Source organism: Triticum aestivum, chromosome 4D (genome assembly GCF_018294505.1).
Source record: "Triticum aestivum cultivar Chinese Spring chromosome 4D, IWGSC CS RefSeq v2.1, whole genome shotgun sequence".
NCBI classification, from domain to species: domain Eukaryota; kingdom Viridiplantae; phylum Streptophyta; class Magnoliopsida; order Poales; family Poaceae; genus Triticum; species Triticum aestivum.
In genome coordinates this window covers 215,245,242-215,263,659 of record NC_057805.1, presented here as the reverse complement: position 1 = coordinate 215,263,659, position 18,418 = coordinate 215,245,242, and the positions used below count along the sequence as shown (strand labels likewise).

The window sequence follows — 18,418 nt, the reverse complement described above, 5'->3', positions numbered from 1 at the left end:
TCCTTCCCCTGTGATGTGTTTTCATTGAACGGCCGTGGGTATCTGCACTTGCATCTGTTTTCTTGCATGCAAACATTCTTCGGGTTGAGAGCACCGCATGGTCCGTGCATCATATGTTTTACCACCATAGCATACAATTCCGGATACTTATGCTTGTCTGGGAGCTCTGCGGAAATGAGTCGGTCATACTGCTCCGGGACGATAAGCTTATATTTAGAGTCCAAAATCAACAAAAAATGTGCGTGGGGGAGGCCCCTTTTTTGGAACTCGACTACGTATACATATGCGACAACAACACCCAGGATATGCTTCTTGAACAACATGTCCTTCATAGCCTCTAGCTTGCCGTAGAACACGCGAGCCACAATATCAGGTCGGTCTTGCACCGTCTGACCAGGCAGCAACTCATTCGTTATCTCCTCCCATTTAGGATTGCAAGTCATGGTCAAGAAGATGTCAGGCTTCCCGTATGTATGGACAATTGCCATGGCATCCATATGCCTCTTCTTCATGTCGCGGTCGCCACCAGGGTATGTTCCAGGGAGCACTATTCTTACCCCAACAGCGCTTGCTCGCGTCTCCCCCGATGTGATTGCATCAACAACTCCTTTATACAAGTCGGCACGAATCTGCGTCTGGTTTTTCCTGTACCACCTCAACCGACAACTTTCAATCTTGACGTACATGTCGACCGCCCATTGCTGCAAGAGGCGTGCTCCACAGAGTATGGGATTGAAGATTCCAGGCCGTGTCTGCAGCATGTAACAGTAGTAGTCTCTGATAGAGACGCACAACCTGCTGTTGCCCTCTGCACATGATTGAGTACCATCAAAATGAGGATATATTCGAGAAATAAGATATTATTTGTAGCAAAATGGGACGCAGACGGCATACCTGCATCCTCATCATCATCATGCACCAGTTGAGAATGTAGTACAACCTCCTCCGTTACATTACGTTTAAGTAGCTTTGGATGCCAACCTAGCTCCCCCCTTGGATAGAATAGGGGATAAGACAACGGGTCATATGCTCCGGAGGTCACACGTATACTATGCCTTTCGTTGTTGTTACCACAAAGTGTTATCCTCCGGTCAAACCTTTTTGCTAGGTCGTTGCCCTCAACCCAAATTGCAGCGACCTCAGATGACAACGGTCTATTATATCTTCTTTGGTCAAGCCTCTTATCGGTGTTTAGGTCTATCCTATAATCATCGAGGTTGTCCTTGTGTGCACCCAAACTCCTAAATTGCTGGGAGTACGGGTTTTCTTTGAGTATGTCTACTAACTTCTTCACGACATCCTGGTCTAATTGCTTGGTGGCCACCTTACGATGAGTTATGGTTGGGTCGTCATCATTGAAGTACAACTGCAGATGTTCTGGACGGGAGCTAGGCCCGAACGAATGCACATTGTGGCAGATGGAGCCGTGCGCACGGAATGTGTACACCCCAGACTTCATGTTTGTGTAGTTCTCATCAAGGCTGACGCCAAGGGTTGTGAAGGCGAAATGCCCGTTGAAGAACCGTATGTTCTCCCGAAAATGTCTAGAATCTGCATCCATGCTTGACCATAGCCTCATCAGCTCTGGGATTGGCTCCGGTTGTTTAAGTTCGATCTGGCCATTGTGACAGCAGAACCCGTCGGTCTCAGAGACAAACTTTTTGGCCTTGCAGTGTTTGCAGTTTGCGTCGAGCTTCAGGATGTGAGTGGTGTCGGGGATGTTTGTGTAAACAAATTCTAATGGATCAACCTCGCTAGGTATAGCAGACGACATGCTCCCTTCCTCGTCATCATCCATGTTGTCATGATCGGACCCTACGAGCATTTGTTGAAACATAACGTTCAAAACAAAAATTACAAAAAAAAATTAACTACAATATAGATGCACGCCGTCCTACTTCATATCTGACCATATCTTCGTTGCGAAACATGTAGTACTCCTCATCCATCAATTCGGCTGCTGTCGGCTCATCGCCCACGATGCCGCTTTGTAAAAATTCGATGTCCTCTGGACATTCGTCGTTGCGAATGTCACAGTAGATAACATCATGTTAGAAGATGGTTGCTGATAATGAGCAGAAGAAAGTGACATTAGCAATTTCATACCTTCGATACCAACAATGTAATTCATCTTGTTCGTCGGAGGGTCGCCATCAGATGAATCATCTTCGGCGACCCGAGAGACGGATGATGCGCGGCAGATTAAAGTGGGACATTCAGAGGTTGAGTTTGCTAGGTCTGGACGTGGGAGCGCGATGGATTCGTTGCATGGGGTGTTTTTTCTTCTGGCATAATTGGCCTTCCTCTGAGCACTTGACTCCCCCTTCTCAATCACTGACATGCTTTTGCGATGTTGCATTCGCTTCTCTCGTACTTTTTCATTCACTATTTCTCTGACATCAACAGATACCTTGTCCTTATTTCGCTGATAATCTGCACGCCTCTGTGCGTTTATTTGCTCCCTTTGCGCGTTTGTTAAATTTCTTTTCTGCTCATTATCACGTTGCCTCCTAGCTAGATCATTGTCATGAGTGACAACAGACGCGTCTAATGTTGAATGGGGAAATGTTGCTGCGTCACCCTCGAATTCTATATAGCTGGAGCTATTAGGGTTGGCTGGTTTCGTAATGATTTTAAAACATAGTTAGAACCAATATTATTTAAGACGTCTATAGGAAAAAAACCATGATGGTGCATTAATATGCAGCATTAAACTGTACGCATCGAGCATGATGGTGGCTATAAGAATATTTAGCTATGAGCAGCAAAACAAGATATGTAAGTCATGGTGAAAATATAGATCATGTTTTACCTGATAACAAAAGTGGACGTATGTTTTCATCATGGATAAGCTTATCCTTTTTCCTCCTATAAGCAGCTCTCCGCAGGGCGTTTCTACGATCTCTCTTGAGTTCTTCGTCGGTTTTTTGCTTTGTTTCTTGGGTGTTATTCAAGACCACATCTGATATCGATCAGGACATTAGACAATAAAACATAACAATGATAGCAATTGATGATGGAGTACGCACAAATCGATTACCTTGTACCTCCATGTCATTAATGAGACCAGATGTGACAGTAGTTGTAGCATGAAATGCCGTCGCATCAAACGAGAATGATGTATAGTTGGAGCTAGTTGGGTTGGCTGGTTAAACAAATTGATGAAAACATGTGGAAAACTTAATCATTAAGACATGAAGTCGGGTACTGAATATAATGGTCAAAACCTTTAGAGGTTACCAGATAAAATAAGGGCCTGTGCATGTTCATCTTGGAGATTCCGATCTTTTCTCTGCCGATATGCAGCTCTCCTCAAAGCTTTTTTACGGTCTTGTTTGCGTTCTTCTTCTGTTACTTGCGTATTTTCTGTGTTATCATTCAAGTTATCTACTGATGTCTTCCTTGGGTTTCTCTCAAAAGCGAAAGGTAAAAACAACATGACAGCAAACGAGTATGGAAAAAGCACAATCATTTTACCTTTTATATTTTTATCTGCAATTACATCAGACGCTCACGTAGCTTTAGGAGGATATGTTGATTCATTATGCGAGATTGATGTATCAACCGAGCTAGCTGGGTCATCTGATATAACATGCTTGGTTAGTATTTATTAAAATGGCTGAACCATGAATGCTAGGATGTAACATAAAATAATCTTACTTGGATTACAAAGGGGACGAAGATCAACTTTCCTGTGCTTATCATCTCGCGTGGGTTTGATTAGCTGCCCCAACATTAGTTCCTATAGTTATCCACCACGGGCGTTCAGAAAGCAAAGAGAAGTTAAACATAATCACAAATAGTATGATTGTCAAATACGCACATATAATTAACGACATTGTAAATCTACCAAATAAGTACCAGGGATCACATATGAAGGTTGTTGAACATTTGTGATATCACATAGAGTACGGCGGTGAACAATCGGCCCATCGTCTAGATGGTTTATAAAACCATCTGACTTCTTAGTGCGATAAGATGCCCGCCTCCACGCGTTGATAAGATCCCTATGATCTACCATTTTTACAATAGGTATGAGAGTTAGAGAACAAAAAAAGTATCGATGTTGATACAACATCTATGAAACCAACACGGGGAACATCTATGAAGTCAGGTTACTATAACGATTAATTTAAGTATTCAGAAAAAACCAAGAGTACTCAACAAAATCACGCTTAAATACTTACCAGTCTTTGAAAGGGATGGCTGATTATACTCTTGTAACCTGACCATATCCTCCTCTTTTTTCTTCCGATAAGATTCACACCTCTGTGCGTTGAACTGCTCCCTTGTTTCGCCAACATTTTTTTTCTTCATTAAATACAGCTACTGTTGCGTGCTGCTCGGAAGTTTTGTCATCTGCATTACGTTAAGCGTAAAAACCACAAAGCCCATTAAGCTCATCTGGGAGATGTCGATTTGGAAGCTGTATAAGCATGCCTGTGAATACCTTGAGTATCATCTCGTAGCTTAGTCGTACCATCCTTATTATTCTCAGAATACGACGAAATCCCGTCGTTTGAAGGTTCCTGCCCTACATCTTAGCAATCAACAAAATATACGGTATGCACGAAACATTAGCAGCAATCTTGACACAGTCTTATACCTGCATGTAAGGGTATGAAGTTTGCATTGTAGTCTCCAACATTTATCCCGCCCGTAAGGACTGCAACACATAATGCATTCTGCCACTTTCAGAAATGGACGTGAAGCAACATTTATAACCAATCTCCGGACAGTATTATACCTGATTCCGTCGAGTAGACGTTATCAACAATTTCAGCTACGGGTATGATGCTCGCATTGTGTTCTGCATCACTTCTCCCGCGTGTAAGACCTGGAAGACATTATGCATACTGTCATATATTCAGGTCTCGCAACTAAACGAAAACATGGTAGAGTGCATCATACCTGTAGTTACGTCATCTTCAGGTTGATGTTCGCCAACCGTGCTTTTTGAATTCCCCATATGCAACTATTGAATGGCAAAAATCATGAAGACAGAAATGGTAGTTATTTGATGACATTCTGGAAGGGTTATTGTTCTACATATATACTGCAACCTGTTGCTAGCATATACTGCAATTGTATTTTATTCTACATAAATACTGCAATGGCACTTTCATCTACATCTTCTACATCTCAGCACAAGTGGAAACATACTCTAGGGTCCTGTATGGTTTGTGTTTTCTTTTTTGCCATAGTTATACAAGTGCAGGATGCAGGATACCCCTTGGTAATTTTTTTTGCCAATTGCCATCTGTAAACATGTGTACTTGAGTCTAGTTTTAACATGGAAAAAAACCTAAACTGTGTAGAACAGAAATCAATCTCGCAGGCGGATCCATCCCTGTGAAAGCACTTGCCATGGCTGTATGACATGCGATGGATGTATGGGCTGTGAGATGTATGAGATGCGATTGCATGGCATTTGAGATGTATGAGATGCGATTGACGTATGAGATGGTTTGTATACCTATTTTTCGGATCCAGGACGTGTTCTGGCCGGATCCTGGACGTGTCCGCTTATCCTCGTCCAGGATCGGCGCCGGATCCTGGATCAAGGGCGAGGAGTTCAGCGCGGCGGCGAAGTGATGGAGGGCGGCGGCGACCTGATCCAGGACCCGCGCTGGATCGTCGAGGTGTTCAGCGCGGCGGCGAAGTGATGGAGTGCCGCGGCGACCTTGTCCAGGATCGACGCGGATGGAGGACGGCGAGTGAAGCGGGGCGGCGACCTCGACCAGGATGGAGGGCGGCGAGGATGGAGGGCAGCGACTGAAGCGCGGCAGCGCAGGGATGTAGGGCGGCCACGAAGGGAGGCCTCGCTCGAGAACAGGACTCGTCGCTGGTTAACCGTCGTAGGTTTTTTTTGTCGCAGGTTAACCTTCGTACGTCTTTTGAGGGTCGCATGTGGATAGGTGCGGGTTCGGGCCTCAGGAGGAGGTTTTTTCGGTTTGTGATATCTTAGTCAGAGGTGGGAGGAGGTACCAAAATAAACCGTGGGAGGTGGGACTAAAAAAACTGGAAGCGAGACTACCAACTGCTCCCTTAGGAGTAGAGAAAGGAGATCGAATGTCGTGATGGTTCGACCTCTCCTAATGGTTCGACCTCGATACCGCACCAAGAAAATCGCTCGTACGATCCCACCTCACTCCCTCGCTGTGGGAGTCTCGTAAAAAATCACATCACACCCATCGAAATGCATGACGCGTCGTCATGGTTCGAACCCCTTCCCCACGCCACGATCCATCCACATATACATAACAGCTCAAAGAAAATACGAGCCAGTTGGAACCCACGAACCCAACGCACGGCTCCACTCTCCAGACAACTGTTCGCTCCTCCCCATCCCGATCTCTTTCCCTCCACCGGCACGCGCTTGCCGCCGCCGCCGCCCCACCTCCACCTCCGATTCTCCCTCACCCATCCCGCCTTCGCCCTCTCCCTACACTCGCCGCTTCTCCTCCGTGACGTGTGGCCCAGCCACCACTCGCCACCTCTCCCTCCGCTGCGGCCGCCGGGGCCACGCTCCCGTGTGCACCGTGCAATGCAAGTCTGTCGCGCTGGAGGGGTTCAAGGAGGAGCTGTGCAGGCTACTGGAGCTTCTCCTCGGGGATCTGTGGCGGTGGGCGAAGGATCACCCGGATCTCCCTGCGTTGGTGGAGGTGGTAATGGACCTCGGCCGCACCCCGCTCGCCCGCTTCCCTTCAGGCGACTTCCTCCTCTCCCACCGCCTCCCTCATAATCCCTCGGCACCGACACGATCGCATATTGGGTCGTTGTTCTCTGCAAACATGAGCAGTTCTTGTTGCACCCACGCGGCGCTGCCGACCGCAGCCTTCAACGCCTCCCGTGGACGTTGCCGCGCTCAGCTCAGGGGAGAGCGGTCGGATCCCACCGCCACATCGGCTCCGGGCGAAAGCCACGCCGCCGGGACATCGGCTCCGGGCGAAAGCCACGCCGCCAGATCCCCCCACGCACCACCGCCTGCAGGTCTTCGTCCGTTAGGGGCCTTCATGCTTCCACTGCTCCATTTGTTGCACGGAGGGCTTGAATAAGGGTTTGCAAGATCCTTGGGGTGGAGGTCTTCGTTTCGAATTGCAAAGCGCGGTCCGGTAAGGATTTTGATGTGTATCATCTTCAATCTATTGGAGATAACACTTATTATGCCCAAAATTTTACTGTAAAACTGATGATTAACTCCAGCTGGTTATACCAGCAAACTAACGCCATACGAACGCCAGCTCCCTGGTCTTTAGCCTTTATTGAAGTCCGCACCTCTCCAAGAATAAAATTAACTTGTGTGTTCTTAAATCCTTCTGTAAATTATTTACATAAAACATTGTAATTTCCCATTTAGATGAAAAAAGAGTACAAAAATAGTGAAATGTCCCTTTTAGACGAGCCCATTATTAGCCCTACAACTCGCCACCTCTCCCTCCGCTGCGGCCGCCGGGGCCACGCTCCCGTGTGCACCGCGCAATGCAAGTCTGTCGGGCCGGAGGGGTTCAAGGAGGAGCTGTGCAGGCTACTGGAGCTTCTCCTCGGGGATCTGTGGCGGTGGGCAAAGGATCACCCGGATCTCCCTGCGCTGGTGAAGGTGGTAATGGACCTCGGCCACACCCCGCTCGCCCGCTTCCCTTCAGGCGACTTCCTCCTCTCCCACCGCCTCCCTCATAATCCCTCGGCACCGACACGATCGCATATTGGGTCATTGTTCTCTGCAAACATGAGCAGTTCTTGTTGCACCCATGCGGCGCTGCCGACCGCAGCCTTCAACGCCTCCCGTGGACATTGCCGCGCTCAGCTTAGGGGAGAGCGGTCGCATCCCACCGCCACATCGGCTCCGGGCGAAAGCCACGCCGCCAGATCCCCCCACGCACCACCGCCTGCAGGTCTTCGTCCGTTAGGGGCCTTCATGCTTCCACTGCTCCACTTGTTGCACGGAGGGCTTGAATAAGGGTTTGCAAGATCCTTGGGGTGGAGGTCTTCATTTCGAATTGCAAAGCGCGGCCCGGTAAGGATTCTGATGTGTATCATCTTCAATCTATTGGAGATAACACTTATTATGCCCAACGCCAGCTCCCTGGTCTTTAGCCTTTATTGAAGTCCGCACCTCTCCAAGAATAAAATTAACTTGTGTGTTCTTAAATCCTTCTGTAAATTATTTGCATAAAACATTGTAATTTCCCATTTAGATGAAAAAAGGGTACAAAAATAGTGAAATGTCCCTTTTAGACGAGCCCATTATTAGCCCTACAACTTGTGTACCTTGGGTGAATCAGGATTCACGAGGCTTGACCATTAGAGTTTTTATCTATAAAGCAAAGAGCTCTATATCCCACATGCATTGTGCATTCACACCACTGCATCCTGGATCTACTTATTCTTCTTTTCTCCTACGATCCTATTTAGAGCATTTACCTTTTAGGTTTAACTAGTTGAATGCCCGTGCGTTGCAACGGGGTGATAAAAAGACATATAAACACACATTAGATAGTTGTTCTAAATCAGAAATATGTGTCCAACTTGATTGCACATGATTTCCATTCCTAAGTGACAACAACTTCGCCACTTGTTTTACCTTGTACTAAAGACGGGGCAAACCTTCGACGGCTTAATGTGGTTCAACCCGTGAAAACATATCACTACTAATAATTACTCCCTCTGTCCCATAATATAAGACGTTTTGCAAACTAACATAATTTGTAAAAACGTCCTATATTGTGGGACGGAGGGAGTAGATTACTATTGAAATCACATGTGATGCTTTACATAGATTTGAAGATGTATAGAGAATGGGCCCGTGAAAACATCACAGAACTAATAAATAGATTACTATTGGAAACACATGGTGATGCTTTACATAGATTTGAAGTTGTATAGTGATGGGCCCGTGAAAACATCGCACGAGTAATAAAATAGGAGAGATACAAGGCATTTGTGTGGTCCAGGATTGTATCACAGGAGAACTATAAATAGTAGTCTGTCAAGACAATCTCATAGTTTTTGTTTTGTAAGATTTTGTGAGCCATTTTGCTATTTAGAGCCATCACAGCTCTGTCAATTAATTTTGTTCTGCTCAAATGTGAAACTGCACATATTTAAAAATGTATCCAACATGAGACACTGGATATTAAGACCATCATGTGTTGTTACTTATTCTTTATGAACATGTACTAAATTTATATTTTTTACAGATATGGGTTGCATATGTTCAGTGGAATGGACATGTGTGCCAATTTGCATATTTTTAAATTTCTTTTATCTTCAACTTTGGAACATACATGGCCACTCGAATAGATATTAAGGAAGATATAGCAGAGAAGGAGCTGGCATCTTCATGCCCTTCCAATTGGAGGTTAGTTCTTTGCATCTTTCTACATTATCCCTCAATCGTTCAAGTTCTCAGTCATTGTAGCGTACTTGCTGGCTTCTAGCTGCAATTTCATGGTGGTAGACACTAACTCAATATGGCCTGAATGTAGATTTTAAATTGTACGGACTGATTTAGAGTATGTTGACCCCTCGTGTTCGGAAGCCTTTTGTTGTATGCTTCCATTTTGAAAGAATTGAAGCAATTGTTCCATGGAGTGAAATAACACTTTCATCCTCAAACAACAGGTGTCATCATTAAGTTTCTTATTCACTAATTGAAACATGTGTCAGTAATAGCAGAACTAAAGTTGTTGAACACATTATTATAAATGATAATTATGGTCTGTATGCATTCTACAAGGATTATTTCCTGTGGAATTACAAATTATTTATCTTTTTTTAAGGATACTATTTGTGAAATTTATCTGGCCAGCTCTTTTTGTTAGGAAATGGAAGCGAGACTGTTGTATTTTCCCCTTGTAAACCAGTGATATGGGAGGACACCATTATTACAAATTTGAAGTCTGGCTGCGTGTTATTGGCAAGACACCTACGTGGATGATATCGACAAGCTCGATGGCCACAATGAACCAGCTGTTGTCGACTACATGGAGGACATCTATAAGTACTACAAGGCAGCACTGGTAACTACAATCTTCCTCTTCAGCATGTCTGTTGAAGCGACACACAACTGTACTTTCAGTCTTAAGATGAAATACAAGCACATAGCCAACATCACTTAATTATTGTGCAATGGAATTTATGCTGATACAAGACAATATTTCTGTGATACCTCACTAATCTAAACTAAAGACTAACTAATTCGGAAATGAAGTAGACATGTTTCAAGTCCTTTTCAAGTCAAAGTGTTTAGTTTAGGTTGATGTACAGTGAACAAGAGTAGCATTGAGTAGCACACTTTTGCTTTCTAAAACTAGGGATACACATGCTCAGATTCTCATGCAACCATCCAGTACCATTTAGATGTTCTTGGCTCTTCCTGTAGACTTCAATACTTCACAGTGGATGTGTTTAGTTTCTTGGTTTCTTTTTCTCCTTTTCGCTGAATCTACCCAATTATCCTATGGCTAGAATTGTTTTTAGAATTTAATTCTTCTAATTTTTTCCATGTGTTGCAATCTATCTAAGGTTTTCTCATGAAACCATTTGATTTGTTTCTTGCGCCTTCCATTTTTGTGTTTTCCTTAACCATCAGTTCATTTGATTCTGTATGACTGATCTCAATTGCCTGATAAACATTTGAAGTTCGGGAGTTATCAAGGGAATGTTATTTTTTCTGTATAATGACTTTCTTTTACAATTGATTTTGTAAACACAGATTTCTTACCGAAAGATATTCTTCATGCCCACTAACTGAAATGAGCTTAGTCAGTTTTGACATTTTTTATTCCATGAAGAATACATAGTGTATTTCTTTCTTTCTTGCTGTCTCAGAGGAAGAAGAAAATCTCTGAATTACATATGTGTTTGAGCTATGAGGGACACCTGTTATGCCATTTATTCTCTTACAGGACATCTTAGCAGCTTAGCTTCTTGAAGTTATATTTGTAAAAAGTTTCATTTCGTGTAGGACATTCAGGAGTGAGTTGTTTTCTGCGGCCAGAAAAAGAAACAATTCCAGTGAGATACTTGTATAATTCATTTGATGGCTCTTCTTTTCCTCAGGCTATTCTATTCCTCGGGTTCTTATTGATCTCTTCTTTGCATGAGCTTCTGAACACACATCTGAAGATTCTAAGAAGCAAATTCCATACTCTAGTAGTGACTTGCTTTCCGGTGTTTTGGTGGGAGAAAATTTCCAGAAGCCAAGTTGTGCTATAGGACATAGGTAAACCTGCTTATCTCATTTATCTTATGTTCTTGTGAACTATCATAATATCCTCCTGATGCTTCATGTTATGTTTACACATACCACTTTATGACAATGTGAAGATATATGATGCCAAGGAGCTAAAAAAGGCTCTGGTTTTATGAGTGCTCAGGCTCTGGTCTGACTTGTACAATAAAGTTTTGAAAAGGTTCAATTGTACGAAATGAATTTCTAGGTCCGGCGATTTCTTACCATCAAGTTGGTAAAAAGCCTCGATTTATTGGCAATTGCTAGAATTATGTATGATCTATTTTGGAAATCCTTTTTTGTTTAGACTGTTTTTTGTTTATGAGATAAGACTGGTCGCATGAGCTGAGTCAGAGCAAGAAACAAAGCAGTTATTCTATGAACTGAGGGAGCATTTGACATGTATCATGCATGTCTACACACACGTCTAGATGGAATGTACTTATGTTCTAGGGCAACATTATTTGTGCCTTATTTGATATCAAAGAAATCATTGGCATGTTTGTACGCTTCATTTATTATGTTTAAGCCATATTTACTGAACTTTTTCTAGAGTCACAATGAATTCTAGAAGTTATGGAGTTAATGTTAGTCATAAGCTATTTTTTCATTTAACTTGATTCGGAACTTCAATTATGATACTGAGACTCCAAGCACAAAATATAATTGAGACAATTAAGATTCATGCTTCTGTGTCCCGATATTGAGAAACAGTATAACGTAGCTAACACCCAGCCTCCACAGTGTTTTCAGCCTGCTAGCCGTCTGATCACTTGAATCACCTCAGTCGTCCCCATGTCATCCTGGCGCTCCATACACCATCTCGCGGGCCGCTGCTCTGCGGAGCGAGCTCCCTTCCCTCTCCGTATTCGGGCCATCAAAGGCCCAGGTCCAACTTCCCATTCGCACGGGGCAGGTGGTCCAGTGTATTCACAGCGCTATCCCGTTCCCTCGACCTCTTCGTTTAGTGTTCCTCGGTCCACGATGAGCCACCGTTCATTCATCCGTGATGCGCCGCCGTGGTCATCTATCCCGTCGGCGACTCTCTACTACAGGTCTATCTCCGCGTTGGCACCCTCTACTCTCTATGTATTCTTCCTCTGTAGGCCCCTTTTTACTGTTTTTAATTTCCCATCTTGCAGCGTTCCTCCATGGCAGCTGCGGCGGACAGCTGCGCCGGCGACGTCCATGGCCGGCTGTACTCCTCCTACATCCTTCTCCATACTCTCGCAGTTGTACCGCGCGTCACTTCCAATTTGAAACTGAAGCAAAAACTGCCGCGTAAGAAGGATCTCGAAAAGCTCCTTTCAGCGGCGGCGGCGCATGGATGAGATGTCGTGCAAGATTGGACCTCGGGAAGGTCCTTTCAGCTAGCGGCGGCGGGGCATGGATTGGAGGAGGCAGATACCGACACCTTCCGCTCGACTTCCACTTCCACCGTTCCACCTCCTTCTCATGGATCTCCTATCTTCTTTGCTTTTCCAAACCCATACGTGCCTGTGGTTTATGCTGGTGAGTCCCTTTTCAGTTGCCCCTCCCAACTCCTTCCCATCACTTGTTTTTGGCATGATCATGTACTAATTTCTTCTAGGTTTCCGTTCCCGAGAAGAGACTACAAGAGAATCCATCCAAAGGAACTAAGGTTGATTTCTGTATTGACATCTCTTCTTTGATTATTACTGCATTTTCTCAATAGTTAGTTTTGTAGTTTATGATGTGAAGGTTCACCCCACATATATGAAAACAATAACAATAATACTTACCATTGATTGGTCTGCTAATTGCTATCAACTTTTGCATATCTACTATCTTTGATCCTTGAAAGGAAGAGATGAAAAATATATGTTGGGACACCTTATGTGTATACTAATAAGCAATTTGATTGTTGTGTTTTACCGTGTTTCTTGGTGTGCCCTTATGCTTGACAGAGGTCTTTTGAGGTATAGGAGATCTGGAGTTCTGGACATCATGAAGAACACGGGCTTCAATGCACGCTGGTTTTTCAATCAGAGAATGGGGCCTAATCACTCTTTCTCTATCTCTCTTATATGATGCCCACATCTTCTGGTATAGACGACCTTTATTAATTTGGACCTATACTAATTTTGTTGTCAATTTTATTTATTTTTATGCTTTAGTTTCACTAAGCCTGTACTAAACAATGATGAGCATGCTCTGCGGATCACCTGGTACAACCAGCTATCACACACACCATTGAATGCATACGTCTTCACTATATAAACAATTGTTCATATTTTACTACAAGTGTCACCATGCACCTTTTGGAATTATCTATATCATTATTTCAAAATGAAAATGGTCAGAAGTCATGCTTTACTACCATATATTGGCATAAATTCCTATCATTCTAGCACACAAATGAACGGGCACGGCAACGCGTGCCATTATGGTTTAGTTTGTAATAAATAATAACGCTAGCTGCTCTTCTATAAATGGTTCAAATTTATGATACCCTCTTTTTCGAATTGGTTATATTATCGATTTCTCATACAACTAAAAACCTATTTTATTACTTGTGCGATGTTTTCACGGGCCCATTCACTATACAACTTCAAATCTTTGTAAAGCATTACCATGTGTTTCCAATAGTAATCTATTTATTAGTTCTGTGATGTTTTCACGGGCCCATTCTCTATACATCTTCAAATCTATGTAAAGCATCACATGTGATTTCAATAGTAATCTACTCCCTCCGTCCCACAATATAGGACGTTTTTACAAATTATGTTAGTTTGCAAAACGTCTTATATTATGGGACAGAGGGAGTAATTATTAGTAGTGTGATGTTTTCACGGGTTGAACCACATTAAGCCATCGAAGGTTTGCCCCGTCTTTAGTACAAGGTAAAACAAGTGGCGAAGTTGTTGTCACTTAGGAATGGAAATCATGTGCCATCAAGTTGGACACATATTTCAGATTTAGAACAACTATCTAATGTGTGTTTATGTCTTTTTATCACCCCGTTGCAACGCACGGGCATTCAACTAGTAACTATTCTGATCCTGGGATCACAATAGTGTTACTCTATATATTTCCCTAATAATAAAGCACGAATTGACTTTGTCGGGTTCATCGTCATAATAAGTTTCTTCTCGTGAATTTACGCTTTCAGTTTGAGTTTAAAACATATACGCGAGGTGGTACTAATTCGGGGAACCGTCTGTAGTTCCGTCCGTCATTACGATAACTAGAAGAACGCCCGTGCGTTGCAAAAGGCCACATTAACTTTAAGAGTTCAATATTAATCATGTTAATATTACATTTAATATTCTCATACATATCAAGTGATATTGGCGACCTTTTTTATCATCAAATCCTCACACACACACTCTCCCTCCCTCTTCCTCACTCTCTCTCCCTCTCTCTCTCTAACACACACACACATATCCATCTTATTGGGTACGGGACCATAATCCATCTATTTCACACACACAGACGCTAGTGCATAACAATATGATTATGTGTATTATATTTGTCACCACAATTGATGGAATTAATTTCATGTAAATCGGCCGGCCACAGCTCCATGACAAACAATACATCTAAATTCTCAGTGTTATTTTTATGTAATATGCATTATCTTTATACTATTTCTTGAATGTGTTCAAACTATTACTTGAACTTGCTACCACCAAATGATATCTAAATTCTCTCTCTCTCTCTCTCTCTCTCTCTCTCTCTCTCTCTCACACACACACACACACACACTCTGATATTATGGGACCAAAAACTTTTACCAATTACCATACTGTTACTTTTGTTGTCCACAAAATGCGGTGAGGTAATTCTGAGGAAATAAAATGCAGAGTTGACCAAAACAATTAACCACTATACTTGATGTAGAAGATGATGAAAGTATAAGCCTGCTGATAGCAACACCAAATGAAACTTCAAGAACACCACCCGCACAAGGATTAAAATCTATAACCATACAAACTCAACTTCAACATGACTCTCCCTCCTTAATTGCCTTCTCTAATCTTCATCTTGCCCGTGTGTTGCAGCTCGTTCCAAAAAGAAATAAAACATGAGTTGATGTGACTTGCAAGGAGCATCAACGTATGTATAGACAAATTTTCTTAATATTAATTCATAGCGGAAACCTAGGAATATCAAAGCAATGGTTGAATTACCTTTGAGTCTTTAACATCCAATTACAATGTGGTGCCTGTGTAGGCGAGGTGAAGCCCTGGAATATATGACAGTCTAGCCACTTTGACAGTGGGGAAAACTATAGACCGAGCCTCCTCTTGGCACACATCTTCCCATGGGAGCTGACTTATACGTCCCTATCCATCGCTCTGTGCTCTACTGATGCAAGCACACAAGCTAGCTAGCAATGGCCGTTTTCTGATGCACGCTGAAGTTGGATAACCTCCCACGATTATTCTGCACTTTGGCGCTGTTTTTGCCTTTCTTCCAAGTTTGCTCTTCCCCTTCTTTGCAATTTAATCAGCCAGCACCTCGTATAAGCATAAAATATTCCAGTGCAATAAGCATGAAGTGTGAAATAGATGAGAAGCCTGAAAAACAAATCATGTTTAGTCAAGCAGTCACATCAGAATGCTTTGAATTTAAATAAGAAATTATCTAGCTATCCCAGTCGGAGACAAGATTTGATTAGTTTCGAATAGCTAGCTGGTGAAATGTAATGCCCCATTGAAAAGCTTCATATTTCACCAGAAGAGCACTTGTAACATTTCCTTGTTGAAATGCATTGACTATCTTGGTAAAGAACATTATCAAGAATCTGTACCAACAAAATCTCAAACCTGCACAACCATGTTTCCAGAGCAAAAAACCGAAGATAATAAAGCAACATTTACATGAATGCAGTGCTATTTACGCATGTAAACTGTATGATCATAATTTATTATTCTTTTGTTATCACCGAATTTTACAGAAATCAGAGGAACCTAGTTTCACAAGTTAAAAAATAAATTTTGAAGGTAAACCAACCAACACAACATCTGACATGTTCAAATCCCCATCACAATCCTGAAGCTATCTGATCAACCACACAAAGTAGGCATGTTGCTAACTCACCAAGGCTTTGCTAGAGCTCCCATATTTACTCTGTAGCTGCAAATGTCTCCATAAGCAAGTCCCGCTGCAAAATCACAGAAGAAAAGAAACTTTTTTGATCTGAGGCTATAATTCACCTTTTTTATCGGACATCAGGGATAGAGCCGATTTTATGGTCTTTGTGATGAGCTCAACAGGTCAGATCATACAGAAGTTAATTTCGATATGGAAGGTTACTTGCAAACTGTAATGCTTAGGCTGCCTCACCAACGATGCACATGTGAGGGCTTTGATTTTTCAGAAAGAGTGGACTTGGGTAATAAGATTTGGCTACTAAAAGAACAAACACCTTAAACTACAGAGGGCATAAGCAACTGAGAACACCTAGTCACAATGGTGACACTCACCGGCAAGCAAGCAGCGCATGCACAACGCAACCGTCTTAACCCCTTCACTCAATTCTTCATCATGTAGTTGAACTGCTTCCACCCCAGTTGCTGCACCTCGTCGTCCTTGAGGCGTTCAATGCCCAGCTAGAAGAAGGTGTTCTTTGAGGTGGCACCGGATGCAGCAGAACACTGGATATAGTATGCATCGGCTAGCTCGGAGGCGTGCCCTGCATGCACCACCCAATCATGAGGTTACCACCCAATCATTAGTTAGTTTTGCCATGCACTGGAAAAGACCATATATCCATATTGGGAACAAAATCGCACTGTGACAATATCTCTAACAGTTCAGAAATACAACAAAACAACACAATAACACAGTAGCAGTAGCAAGCAACATACCCTGCACTCTTCCATCGAGCAAACATCCTCTCCCTGCTACCTCCACCCCCCACCCCACCCAAATCTCAGTTCTCACTGCTCTCTGACGTAGCAAACACAACATCAAGCAAGCCTCTCTAGCCTCCCCCAATCTGAACAAATAGCAGCAGCATCTCCAACTAAATCAGAGGAAATAGGTGAGTGACTAATCATGCTATAATATAAAAGATGACAGAAATTGCAACACATGATTGGACACTGAAAATTCTAGTGTTTATAAGTAGCTGACAGTTCTGAACAAGCACAAATTGCAAGCATACTGCATAAATGATTAGATAAGGAAACCATCAGGATTCAGGAAGCAAGAACTCACCGGTGGTCGGAGTCACCCAGGCGCACCGGCTCCTCCCTCGGACGGCCTCCGGCGTCACCGGAGCGGCAACCTCCGCGACATCGGCGTGCTTCTCCACCACCTTAGACGCAGCCTTCCCACGCTTGGGCGCGGTCGGCCGGGACCAACCCCTCTCCGTCCTTCCGCCTGGGGCCCGGCCGCGGAGCGACTCCGCGGAGGCCTCCGAGGAGCAGGACGCGTTGAGGTTCACCGCCGGCGCATCTTGCAGCTTCCTCGGTGGCGGCAATGGGGACGAGTTCCCCTTCCTAGCGCCGCCGTCGCCAACAGCAGTGGCGGCCCCCGCGTCCTTCTTCGCGCCCTGCACCTCATCCTCTTTGGCCGGGTCAGCGGCTGGAGGCTTCTCCGGCGCCTTCCGCAACGGCTTGGGAGAAGGTTTCCGCTCAGCCGCCGGGGCCTTGTTGCCGCCCGGCACCAGCACCGGCCTCGCGTCCGCCTCCGACGCCGCCATGTTGAGGGACCTGACCCGCGGTTAGAGGGAGGAGCCGCCGCCGACGCCGCTGAGATCCAAATCGAGCAGGGTGGGCATTTCACGTTGTGCGTCTGTATCGAAAAAAGACCATTGGTGCGGGGCAAAAGAACCAGAGAAAACGAGACAGTGCCGCGAACCGACCTTGCACGCGCACGGCTGCCTGGCTATCCCTGTCCAGCAGCGGCGTCTCCCGGTAGGCGGCGTGCGCCGAGGTGTCCCCGGCCTCTAACCGGAGCGACACGCAGTTCAGAGGAGAGAGAGAAGGTAGGGGAAAAGAAGAGAAGGGAGAGAGGGAGGCACGGCGGCGTGATCCAGCTGGCTGCTCCCGGCGAGGTCAACAAAGCGCTTGGGCGAGATCAGACGGGAACATGCAACGGCGGCGGAGGATAGGGCTAGGAACCCTAGCCAGGGTGAGGGAGTCGTGGGTGGCGGGTGAGGGAGTCGTGGGTGGCGATGGATTGTTTCTGTGGGCGGTGTGTGAGCGG

At 44.3% G+C, this 18,418-nt stretch overlaps 1 protein-coding gene and 1 long non-coding RNA gene across 16 annotated transcripts in view; one reads left to right on the top strand and one right to left on the bottom strand.

The window, feature by feature from the left end:
* Window positions 1-5,262, top strand: part of LOC123097311 (uncharacterized) — a 16,513-nt gene extending 11,251 nt beyond the window's left edge. Inside the window, exon 5 of one of the 3 annotated variants that reach the window (XR_006446997.1) lies at window positions 5,219-5,262. This is a non-coding gene — a long non-coding RNA (uncharacterized lncRNA). Of the gene's footprint in view, window positions 1-2,707; window positions 2,830-4,698; window positions 5,130-5,218 lie in introns of those variants that run through there. The other 2 variants (XR_006446995.1, XR_006446996.1) reach the window with 2 other exon arrangements.
* LOC123097310 (transcriptional regulatory protein AlgP) overlaps window positions 1-18,418 on the bottom strand; it is a 22,887-nt gene extending 4,469 nt beyond the window's left edge. For 3 of the 13 annotated variants that reach the window (XR_006446985.1, XR_006446983.1, XR_006446984.1), the window contains exons 1-17: window positions 18,075-18,418; window positions 17,426-18,004; window positions 17,074-17,231; window positions 16,690-16,898; window positions 16,304-16,367; window positions 15,092-15,780; window positions 4,912-4,975; window positions 4,748-4,837; window positions 4,607-4,666; window positions 4,451-4,534; window positions 4,188-4,359; window positions 3,862-4,014; window positions 3,661-3,742; window positions 3,478-3,582; window positions 3,241-3,366; window positions 3,041-3,145; window positions 2,813-2,962 (exon numbers count right to left, since the gene is read on the bottom strand). Coding sequence is in view for 1 of the 13 variants with exons in the window: in XM_044519015.1 (XP_044374950.1) it covers window positions 16,816-16,898; window positions 17,426-17,912 (570 nt within the window). In the remaining 12 variants the exon portion in view is untranslated. Of the gene's footprint in view, window positions 1-2,812; window positions 2,963-3,040; window positions 3,146-3,240; window positions 3,367-3,477; window positions 3,583-3,660; window positions 3,743-3,861; window positions 4,015-4,187; window positions 4,360-4,450; window positions 4,535-4,606; window positions 4,667-4,747; window positions 4,838-4,911; window positions 4,976-5,476; window positions 12,819-15,065; window positions 15,781-16,303; window positions 16,899-17,073; window positions 17,232-17,425; window positions 18,005-18,074 lie in introns of those variants that run through there. The other 10 variants (XR_006446992.1, XR_006446988.1, XR_006446986.1 and 7 more) reach the window with 10 other exon arrangements.